General features: G+C 43.8%; 2 protein-coding genes across 3 annotated transcripts in view; both read right to left on the bottom strand.

Moving 5' to 3' along the window:
- The window catches only part of Heatr6 (HEAT repeat containing 6), a 28,470-nt gene extending 22,399 nt beyond the window's left edge, over window positions 1–6,071 (bottom strand). Inside the window, exons 1-5 of one of the 2 annotated variants that reach the window (XR_009592867.1) lie at window positions 5,833–6,065; window positions 3,993–4,100; window positions 2,302–2,442; window positions 1,362–1,477; window positions 333–447 (exon numbers count right to left, since the gene is read on the bottom strand). Coding sequence is in view for 1 of the 2 variants with exons in the window: in XM_021641479.2 (XP_021497154.2) it covers window positions 333–447; window positions 1,362–1,477; window positions 2,302–2,442; window positions 3,993–4,100; window positions 5,833–6,051 (699 nt within the window). In the remaining variant the exon portion in view is untranslated. Of the gene's footprint in view, window positions 1–332; window positions 448–1,361; window positions 1,478–2,301; window positions 2,443–3,992; window positions 4,101–5,832 lie in introns of both variants that reach the window. The other variant, XM_021641479.2, reaches the window with a different exon arrangement.
- Window positions 6,072–7,171: 1,100 nt separating this feature from the next.
- LOC110551113 (protein Wfdc21) lies at window positions 7,172–10,952 on the bottom strand. The gene is made up of 3 exons (XM_021641463.2): window positions 10,775–10,952; window positions 8,557–8,657; window positions 7,172–7,324 (listed from the first exon to the last, which is right to left on the bottom strand). The coding sequence occupies exons 1-2, from the start codon at window positions 10,869–10,871 to the stop codon at window positions 8,563–8,565; spliced, it is 192 nt and encodes a 63-aa protein (XP_021497138.1). The 5' UTR covers window positions 10,872–10,952; the 3' UTR covers window positions 7,172–7,324; window positions 8,557–8,562.
- Between the last annotated feature and the right edge of the window lie 786 nt (window positions 10,953–11,738).

Genomic DNA, 11,738 nt, shown 5'->3' on the forward strand with positions numbered 1-11,738 from the left:
TTATTTCCAGCTCAGATATCACATTTGTCATTAAAAATATTATTGAGCAGATTTTCTTTCTTTTTATCCTAAGATCAGCCAAATCATTGTCTTGTTTTTTAAGACTCAGGAGGAGAAAGAATACAGGCTTTTAAGTTGTCAAAACAGAACTCAGAGTACACCAAAGCGAGCATAACCACTCCGCATCATTGGAATGCAAAGGTGTGGTTTCAGGGCTGCTGACGTATGGACACCGTTACAGATCTCTCTCTCTCTCTTCTAGAGCAAACTGATACAGCAGTCAAATTCTGGAGCCTTGCAATGTTGGGCTGTTACGCAACAGTCCCACCTACCATGCAAAACGTTATATCATCCATATCAGATGATCTTGGAGATTGTAAAATGGTCAAGAAAGCTTGGAAGCAGACATGTTGGTAGGACTCCTCCAAGTACGGCTGTCCTGGCACACTAAAACACAAGAAGAGAGAACAATTCAAGCTGTCTCCTTTGAAATGGTGCTTCTAGACAGACGAGCATCAGCAACAGCAATGCAGACTGCTAAGTCTGGAGCACACCCTCAATACGACTGTGCTCTGGAGACAGCTCTTTGGCTGATTAGTTACTGCAGGACTGGCACAGGCTTGAACACACATGAAGGGAGAGAAGTTTCTATACAAAAACATCACAGGAGTGGAGTGCAAGAAGTGGGGAGAAGAAACAAGCTTTCCGGGTTCTGTCCTTCAGTCAGAGGAGGGAAATAATGCAGATGGGTCCTTCAGAGTGAGAAGGTGACTGAGTCTGCTTTCCCAGGCACCATACAGCACAGTGCTACCCAGAGAAAAGGTCAAGTCTGTGCTGCCTGTTTGCAATCGCATCCTACAGACCAGCTCCATCTTCTTAAAGAAGAAACTGGACTTAACAGAAACTCTGACTAGAGCGTAAATTCACACGAATATCTCCTCTAAAAGAAGACGGGTTAAAATTTACACCAACAGAAAATAAACCTGACATATTGCCAGTCACTCATATTGCCTATCACTTCTAGCATGCATTCCTCCCTTTATTTCTTGATAGGCTTTCTTTAATTAAAAACAGCACAAGACAACCTTGTTAAATGGCATGGGAAATGTAAACTACCTTCTTTCTCTTTTTGTTTACTGTAGCCCAAGCTGGTCTGGAACTTGCTCTGTAGGACAGCCTCAAGCTAAGGATCCTCCTGCCTCAGCATCCTGAGTGCTGGGATCACAGGCATGCACCACCAGTGTAGCTCAAGCTAGGTTAGTTGTCTACACTGGCTCTGGCTTCAGGCAGACAGAACAACCTACAAGGGCCAAGAGAGGTCCCATCTTCTACGACTGAGAACCCTGGCTGGACCCACGTACCTGAGACATAAGTTTGCCATACAATGCACTGCGGCTCTCCTGACTTCAGGGTCAGGGTGACCCAAGTCACTCAGCTTCGTCAAGAGGCCACTCTTGCCTAGCAAGTCTGGGAGATACTGAAACAAAATATCAACGGTGAGGGTCTAAGAACAGCTTTTTGGAAGATTGTGCTTGTTCCACAGTATTTCCTTAACTAAAATACTTAAGAGGCAGTTGAATGTCAAAGTTAAATCCTTCAATGGCTACCCAAACGTGCCAGAAATCAGTAGGAGGAATCATTACTAGGTAACTGCTGGGAGTCTTTGGTCTTGGCTACCTGGACAAAGGGTAGTGATGATGATAAGGATCAACGGTTAATAGAGTGCTAAGCGCTGTCTCATTTCTGAGTTGTTCATCTCAGAACAACTATGCTACACGTGACTGAACAAGACTCTGAGGGATTCAGTAAGAACTTTTCTAGCCTATCCATACAGTTAGTGACACGATGGACACTTGAAAACAGGTATCTTGGTCCTCAAGTCTGTGCTACTAGGCTTTCAGAGGACAGACATACTAGTTTAAACTACCTGTCATAGTTAGCTTCAGTAGTCAACCTGACACAAACCTAGAGTCACATGGGAAGAGGGGACCTCAGCTGAGGAATTTTCTCCATCAGACTGGCCTGGGGAAATATGTCTGTGGGGCATTTTCTTAATTGCTGACTAACGTAGGAGTCCCAGCCCACTGTGGGAGTCCTAGGCGGTTGGGCCTGCACTGTATAAAAAAGTAGCTGAGCAAGCCAGGGAAAGCAAGCTAGTAAGCAGCATTTCTCCGTGGCTTTTGCTACAGTTCCTGGCTTCTCTTGATGGTGGGTTATAAGCTGTAAAATGATATAGACCTTTTCTTCCCCAAGTTGCTTTTGGTCATGGTGTATATCACAGAACACAACCTGAGACACTACCTTTTGACATTTGGAGCCATTGCAGTAAACCAGAGCTGCCAGGGCTTGAAGAATTTCCATGTGCGTCCAGGAACTACACTGCTGAATAGCTGAGATTGTATAGGTCAACAGGAAATCCAAGTTCTGCTCGTCCACAACGACCTGCCAAGACGGGAAAAAAAAAGAGATGATCTGACTTAAGAGAGGGCATGTTCATCTTTTTTGTACCAAAGCACTGGCTCTGAAGGTTTGCAGGTTTGATCAAGACAGGGGAGTCCTTCTCCTTGCCCCAGGATCTTGGTCTCTTCTGCCCCTTTGATTTCTCCAAAGTAGAACCTGGTAGTCCCTGTAACTAATCAGAAACTGACAGCTATAAATGCAGACACAAGATTCAGCACACTAAAATGTCTTACTTCGATTAAACTGACTTAATACATAGTAATTACTCAACTAAGACACAGCAAAGAAACATATCCGCTAAATACCTACTATGTATCTATCACGATGTGAGGAACACACCAAGAAGATATGACACATTCCTGTCCCCACAGAGTTTATAGTCCTCTTGAGAAAGAATGGGCTAACCAAAAATCAAGTTATGGACATTCAAGTCCATACACAGTATCATCAAATTCTAGAAAGCTGGCTATGGGCAGTAGGTGCCACAGGTGATGGGAAGTTTTCCAACTGCCAATGACCCAAAAATGAAGCATGTGACAGTAGTAAAAATTCAGAAGCTACCACACATCTGTGTGTGACATTCTAAACCTGGAAACAGCCTCAGCTCACCTAACACAGCTGGTTAAATACACATTAGCATCCATCTCCTTCCCCAATGGCAGGGTTCCAGTTTTATTGGACGCCCTCCTAGCCCATGGCAGGGGTCTCTTTTATTGGATGTTCTTCTCTCTTACAGGCCAAAGGATTCTGGCTGGCACAGTGCTAACTGATATCCATCTACTCAGGGATTCACTTAGAAGTTTTACAGATGGAGAACTGCAGAACAGCCCTTGATAGAAATAACTGTGGAGTTTTTATCCTGGGGCTCTCTGTTCCCTAGCTACTTTGGGGGTTTTATGTAGACTATAAAAATAATAGTTTCAGGAAGTTATATATGTGTGTGTGTGTGTAGGAAGGAAATAGGGAATCATGCAATATGCAATTTTGTTCTGGAATATATCTTGGTCAATTCTATTTTCCATGAACAACAACAACAACTAAGATGTCATGAATGATGTTGGTTTACTGAGCCAAACACAAAAGAATATTTTTCATGAGCAAAAGCCTAGAAGTTCCCAGAATATATATTTGGATTTAATGATGTACTCTTATTAAGCATTGCTTTTTTTTTTTTTTTTTTTGGTGGTACTGATGATGTGATTGAACCCATGGCCTCATGTGTGCCAGGGGGCCAGGGCTCCACCATTCACTGAGTTATATTCCCAGTGCAAGACATTTTGATTTTCCAAGCTTTTCAAAAGATTAGACTACCAACCTGGGATCTGGTAGCAAACACCTGTAATCCCAATACTTTAAAGGTGAACAAAAAGATCAGAAGGTCAAGGTCTTTCTCAGGCCAACATGACCTAAGATCCTATATCAAAACAAACAAAAAGATAAGCCTACCATATCTACAACAGGTGTGGTGTTTCAAAGGCATTTATGTATTCTCTGCGTTTACAATCTGAGCCTAAAGTTATATACATGATTACCTGTAATCTGTTAAGTAAATGATGGATCAACTGAGACACTTTGCTCACAAGGTGATTCTGGTTAAGAGGCACCAGCTGACAAGCTCGCACAAGAAGAGCACTGACATCCTATTAAAAAAAAAAAAAGACAAAGCAACGATAAATGCACCTGTTAGCCAAGTGAACACCCCCAAACACAGTCAAACAGGAAAAGTATATCAAATGTTCCACACTCAATGAGAAAAAAATATCTGAGCAGAAGCTGAGGCAGAAAATAGGGGTTGGGGGAAATGAAATAAAAAGAATTATTAAAAAGAAGAAAAAGAACTTTTACCACATAGTACTATTAAGTAACAAAAGAACGGCTTCTAGCATAGAAAAGCACACGCTACAGCTAAAAATTCCAAGAGAGCCAGACTTTCTGTGCTATTGAGCAAATCAGAAACAACACTCACAGGACTCTTACATAAACTTAGAAAGGACCATGCTGTCCACAGATCACACTATCTACTGATGCCTACTGAATAAAGGGCTCTGAGCACCTAGTATGTGCCAGGGAGTAGGCTAGGTCTTTTGACTCCACAGGTGAAACAAACAAATTTTCCCTGAATCACAAAAAAATTTACAACCTAATGAGGGAGACAGAAAGATACACAGATCTTTCTGAAGATTTGAAGAATGAATAGAACTTTGCCAGTCAGACAAGTAATCAAAAACAAGCGACATGAGAGTGGGGAGTCTTGGGGATGTGAAAAGTCTTCTGGTGCCTGAACAACAACAAGTTCCAAATGACTACACCCAAGGTACAGAGGAGAAACAGGAGAGAAAACCAGAAAGGCACGCTTTTTTTGTTTTTTTGTTTGTTTGAATTCCACTTCCCTCCCTTATCTGTGGTGAGCTCTTCTGGATTTTTTTCCTCTTAGCATATAAATATACATTTATTTTTAAAGTCTCCTCCCTCCTTGAGCCCCGTATTTGTCTCTTACTGTGTGGTTTATTTCATTAGGCAGCTTGCTTCTGCCATTTCCCAATATACATTAAAAAAAAAAATCTCTGATTAGGTTTACACTTTTATGGTTTTTGTTTGTTTGTTTGTTTGTTTTTTAACCAAATAGTAGATTCTGGCAACACAGCAAAATAGTCTGGAAAGGAGCTAGACTGGAGGAAGACCAGTGAGAGACCTGGGGAATTGTCCAGGCAAGAATTACTTTGCCTCAAACACTGACAATGGGAATAGAGGAGAGCGAACCGAACAACCCGTTTGGGACAGACTCTGAAGAATTTTAATCCGACAGGCTCCAGCAGAAAGGAAAGAAGCAGTGTGCGCGCCTTGCGTGTATTTAAGGTGGGGCAGGGTAGAGTGAACTGGGGGGGTGGGAGTGTGGGAAACAATGAATTCCTCTTTGAGAGCCATCAAGTTTGAGGTGCTTGTCAGTAGGACTGACTCAAGGATTCTGGGAATTATTGACATACAAGGTCTGATGTGTATGAGTGAGATTACTCTGACAGTAGAGTGGAGGCAAACGGGAGCTAGTACGGAAACAAAACATAAAATACAGGCCCCACAGCAAACTCGGGCTCCAATTCTAGCTTTGCCAACCCCGTGACGCTGGATCTTTGCGAGCTTCAGCGTTTTCATCAGCTAAAACTATCCTCGTCCCGACATTCCTGGAATCGTTTTCCAGGGATGGCAGCCGAGGGCGTTGGAGCAGAAGCCTTTGAAAGACGCTAGCTTTCAAGCTTTCAGATGGAAGGCAGAGAATACGGCACGGAAGGAGGGAGAAAGCCAGCCTGGAACTAAGGCATCCGGGGCACGGTGAGACCCGGAGGGGCCGGAGGAAGGACCCGCCGCGCCGCCTACCTCCGGAGCCACGCCGCCATCCTCGCTGTAGTTCTCGGAGATGAGCTGGTCGAAGAGCAGGTGGATCTCCATGCGGGACACGGCGCTGTCCTCGGGCTGCAGCGCGCGGAGCCTGGCAGACAAGCGGCGGAACCCATCGTCCTGCTCCGGAGATAGCTCCCGCGGGGCCTCTCGAGGCTGCCCACAAGAAAGCGAGGCGGCGACCTGCACGGCCGCCATTTTTCCTACGTGAGATAGCTCGGAAATACTTCCGGGGCACCGCTTGGGGCAGGGCCTTGCTGTGTGCTCTAGTTCCGGAAAGCCTTTATTAGCGCTACAGGTTGTAAGCGGTGGTGTGAGTAGTTACCCTTCAGCCTGGTATCTTGTAAAAGGTGGCAGAAATAAGGCATGGTAGCCTCGCCCTCCCCCCTCCCCCACCCCTTCACTCTGAGAAAGTTTGCAGGGCTGGCATTTGCCAGAGTCTAAGATTCTGGCTGGAGTTGGAGAACACTTTTGCAGATGGCAGTGACAGAAATGCTAGCTGTGACACCCACCCTTCTACTGTTCTTTCTTACCAGTCCTTGATTTCCTCCTTATCCCCAGCCACAAAAGTACTAACCCCTACAGAGATTAAACTGGTTGCTATAGGAATGGTTCTTCTTGCTTATCACCAAGAGTAACTGAAGCTGTACTTAAGATGTGTTCAAATATTACGCTGAGCTAGAAGGTTGTAGGGCCTGGTACTTACCACAACAGAGGTATGAAGAGACTGTGTCAACAGTCTGGGTTTAATAACATGATGACCCACATAAAGTATTATTCAAGACTGCATGGCTTTGGTATTTTGGAGTATACGGATGCTAAATTGTGACCTTCAGGTCTCAAGGTTGGAGGTGGGTGTGTAGGGGCTGCTAAGCTGTAACTCAAGCTAATGCAGGAAGTCCTTAAAGGTCTCACTGGGAACTCTGTATATTTTTTTCCCTTCAGTTGGTGATGACCACAGAATAAATGTTTTGTTTTTTTGTGGACCCACATTGCCTTCCACTATTAGAATTAGCTAACTAGAGAAATAGTTTAAAGGAAGGAGGGTTTATTTTTTGGTGCACTATTTTAGAGGTTTAAGGCTATGCCTGGGTGGCTTTGCTCTGTAGTAAAGCAGAATTTTCATGATAACAGGAGTGTTTGATTGCAGCCGTTCACCTAAAACAACCAGGAAGCAGCAAGAAATACCCCTCCTCCATCAAGGCCCCTGCTTCCTAAACAGTGCCATCAGTTATGGACCAATTGCCCTCCACATATGAGTCTGTGGAGACATGTCATATTCAAACCATAGCAACCTCCAACCAAATAATGTAAATAGTGTAGAGACTTTTATGATGATGATTTATTAAAAGAAACACCTCCTTGTCCCTCCCCACCGTGCTTCTTGTAATCCCCATTTATGGCTTCCATTTTCAACTGCTTTCTTGGTCACAGAGCTCCAAACAGGCACTTATTTTTTTCCAGGTAGAAGCTGTAGAAAGAGATGAGCAGTTATTAGAGAAGATGGCCTTTGAGACAATTCTTTGTTGGAGAAATAGATGTAAAATTTATACATGAGGCCTGCTATTTGGGGTATCTGGCTATCCAGAATGCAATGAGAAACAATAGTTCTTGATTCTGGAAATTCATAGCATTAAAGGTGCACTGGGTAAATAAAATGTTCTGAACATGACTGTGTGAGTTTGCTTTAATTTAGTATGTTAGTATTATTTGTGTATGTGAAGTCATGTGCATGCCATGGCACACATGTAGAATGCAGAGGACAGCTTTTGAGAGCTAGTTCTTTCCTTCCACTTTGTGGATTCTAGTGATCAAACTCAGGTCACCAGGCTTGGCAACAGGAGCCTTTACCCATACATTAATCTTTTTGGCCTGAACAGTTTGGTGTTTAGAGAACATGCTAAATCTGCTAATACAATTTAACCATATTAACACAACTTAACGATGGTAGCTTTTATTCTTTTTTAAAATTAATGGGTACTGAAAATTAAAACAACAATATGAATCTCATTAAATATTTTTACAGAAAACAAATGTGCTTATGCGCATATGGCAATGCGCATCAAAAGACTATCAGTATTCTTTGGTCATTTATTATGCTGGGTTATATCCCAATGGAATTAGTAATGGTGTGCACATTTTGATATTCATTACAGCCATGTTAGTATTATAGAATAAATGCCTTAAATGTACATTTGCAGGGATGTTTGGTAGGAGAGCATATACGATGGACCATAGAGAAAGCAAAGATGGCTGGACGGAACTGAGTATAAGTACTGAGACTACAGTTGTTACTTAACTATTTTTTAAATGAAATAGCTAAGAAATAAAATAGGTACAGGGTTTTATTTTAAAATATATATTTGTGCATAGTCACAGTAGCATACAGACATCATTTTGGCATGATGAATAACGGGTCATTTTTATCTTCTTGCTCAAATATGGTCTGATTTTTCTCCTGGGTAGACTGGGTTGGGAAATTATTCTAAAGGTTTGGAAAGCACCATCTTGTGGTAGATGCTTCTTCATGGAGAAAAAAGGGAGGAGCTATAGGGAAACACATAGGATTCCATCCTACCAATTTCTGGAAAGTCCCATAGAGGTCCAAATGTACAGCCTGCCTGCTCTGGACAAGATTTGGGGGTCACAGCAAGGGCTAGATGTATTTATTTATTTATTTATTTATTTATTTATTTATTTTACCTGTTCTTAGTTTGTAGTACACACATGACTGCACCCAGTGCTGACACATTGCTCCCCAGGTCCACAGTCCCAGTCACCTCTGCAGAGCTCAGCGCAGGTGCCTACGTCAGAAAAGATCAGCTGAAAGCAGGCATGGTGGGATGAACCTACAATCCTAGCACTGGTAGGCGGAGGCAGGCAGATCATCAGCAAAAGGCCAACCTGGACTGCACAATGAGTCTACCCTCCCACAGACAGACAAATAGACCGGTGAAAGCCGCTGTGCTAGAGGTTCAAGTGCTGGGCATGACAGTCCTCGATCCAGCAGTGAATTTCACCGGCTTCTTTTAGCTCAATACACAGTGCCATTTGTAACTGTTTGTTTCTGTTAAAAACAAGGCCCACACACAATCTTATTAAAGCAAGCCTACTTTAGAGACAGATTGCATTTGTGGAAAGGAAGGAAGAAGGTTGCATAAATGAAGACACTTCCCTCCACCACAGGACATGGAGCAGAGAAGGGGCTATCCAGACTTGTTGGTTGTCTTGCAGTCTCACTGTGAGGTTAGTCTCCCTAGCTCTTTGCTTTATAGCATGATCCCTAAGTGGTTTTGGTGCTGTTGTTGCTTTGAGGTGAGGAAGTTGAAGACCCTTTGTCCCTATTCACAATAGTTTGGTCAATCATTAAGTATTTCTGCTATATAAAAACTTATATAAATAGCCTTTGCTATTTATAAAGCACTTGGGAAGAGCGATGACATTAGAGGAGCCTTCCAATGCAAGTGAGACTTATATTTAAGGCGTTGGAAACCAAGTAGTGTTTCACAAGTGTCCTGCAAGGTGCATCCAGAGGACTCAAAGGGTTCAAAGGAGGGAAGAAAGTATTTCTTGTTCATCAGAAAAAGTAAGCCTGGAAGTGCAGCAGGAATATTCTCAAGGAAGAGTAGTGGGGGAAGCAGGTGGAGTGCTGTGAGGAAAGATGCAGATATTCACAGGGGGAAAACGTAGTAGGGCAGGGCTCGGGGAAGCCCCTGTGTTACGTAGGAGACAGGACAGAGGAGCCAGGAAGAATGGCAAGCAGAGTTGGTTCTGGCAAAGTTTGGGAGCTGGAGAAGTAAATGCTGCCAAGGGCAAAGTCACCAGGACCTGTGGATTTGGGATTCCACTTAACAGGCTGAGAGAAGAAGGTCACCCGGGAGGATTATCTGCTGCAAAAGCATAGACAGAACCAGGAGTCAACTAGTAATCACATGGAAGAAGAAAGAAGAGAGGGGTGGGGAGAGCTTTTGGGAAGCAGTTGCAATGGCAGGGTGGTGGAGCAATCAGGGCTGGACACACTGAGGCAACAGGACAGAAGAGATGCAAACAATGTTTCAAAAACAGGCAGTTGCTAGAGCAGGAGAGAGTGAAGAGGAGAGGCCTAAGCTCCATCTAAAGACATTCAGGAGTGGTACTATTTAGTAAAAGATAAACCAGGAAAGAAGCAGGATGGGGGAGGGGTGGGGGGAGGGCAGACAGTATCAGTGCTGCAAAGGTGAGACTGCACTACTGAGAAGAGTCAGGAGACTCATCCAGGGGACCTGAGAGGAATGTGTCAGGAGTCTAACGAAGCTGTGGACACCAAAGATTTAAGGGAAGAATGAGCAGAGATTTAAGAATACTTCTTTGAGGCCAAATGAGGTGAGTTGGATTGCGTTTGTAATCCCAACACAGCAGGATGAAGCAGGAAGATTGCCATGAATTTGAGGTCAGCCTAGGCTACACAGCAAGTTCCTGGCCAGCTTGGGCTACAGTATGAGACTGTCTCAGACAAAAACAAAACAAAACCCAGCAACAATAAAAACCCTATGGAAGCAAAACCCTTTTTGAGAATATTGTTGGCAAAGGAGATTGAGATTGTCCTGCGTTTAGTTTAACATAATTTAAAAAAAACATTTTCTGTAGATAGTTCCAAGGAAGAAGCTGGTAGACTGGGAGATGCCAGGAAGATGGAAGATGGCTGTGATGAGCAAGGAGTGTCCAGTTAGGTGACCCAACATATGGAGAGAGAGAAAGCTGAAGAGGGATTCTGTTCTGGGGAACAAAGAGGTGATCACAAAGGAGGATCCTAAAGAGAACTTTCTTTTTGTTTTTCTCCCCTCCCCTTCCCCCCAATTCCTGCTTGCACTGGTTCTGGAGATCCTACTCCAGAGGCACCTTCACTCAAGGAAAAAAAATGCAACCATTTGTCCAGACTTACCTAAAAGTTGCAGTGGTCTCACTGCAGCCTGTAGCTCCTGTACCTCTAGGCTGAGGGCAATAAGGGACACCAAGAGAAACAAGGCTCCGAGCTTCATGCTGCTGCTGGAGGATTTTAGCCAACAGGCAGCAGGGGCTGAGAGCTGCCTAGAATTTAAATGATTCCACCCACCGAGCTACTACGCAAGGCTAAGGGCGGGTCACACACAGAAGCCAAAGCCCCACCCGGAAACTAGCTAAGCCAGCCAAAGAACACCCTCCACTTTCCCACAAATAGTCTTCTTAAAGGTGGAAAGCTGGGTGGGCGAGGGGTTCTCATTCATTTTCATCAAAGTATGAAAGATCTACTCTGGGCCAGGATAAGGAACATATACTCAGGGAATTACAGTCCAGGAGCTGCGTGTCAGCAAGAAGGTCGCCGTCTGCCTTTTCACCCTCTCCCTGCTCTAGGACAATTGTTCTTGTAACTGAGGACAGGGAGAGGTAATGGGAGAGCTAGTTGGGTGTAGGCACCAGTTGATGTGACACTAGTTTTCCTCTGCCTTGATATGATTCTCTTTGCTGCTGGGAACCTTTAGTTTGGGAAACCCTCTGTGGCATCTATGTTAAAGTGTCCCAGGATGCCTCTCAGACTGCACCACTGTACTGTGGAACTTGGAATGGGGTGATAGTGACAAGCAGCCTAGCTGTGACCTTTCATTTCCTTCTTCTTGTAGATATGCCCACTAATCTAGATGAGTGATTGTGAACAAGACATGTTATAATATCTACTATCTAGATGAGTGGTTGTGTACTAAAAGATATGTTATGGGGGGGGGCTTTTCTAATCACCCACTTTAGCTCCCAAATAAATGTGACAGAGACTTATAAGATTTATTAATAAGCTTTAGGCTCAATGACTGGGCAGATATGATCCATCTTAATCCTCTAAGCTAGTCTAGCTGCTTCCCAGCCACACACCTTGA

Source organism: Meriones unguiculatus, chromosome 7 (genome assembly GCF_030254825.1).
Source record: "Meriones unguiculatus strain TT.TT164.6M chromosome 7, Bangor_MerUng_6.1, whole genome shotgun sequence".
Taxonomy (NCBI): domain Eukaryota; kingdom Metazoa; phylum Chordata; class Mammalia; order Rodentia; family Muridae; genus Meriones; species Meriones unguiculatus.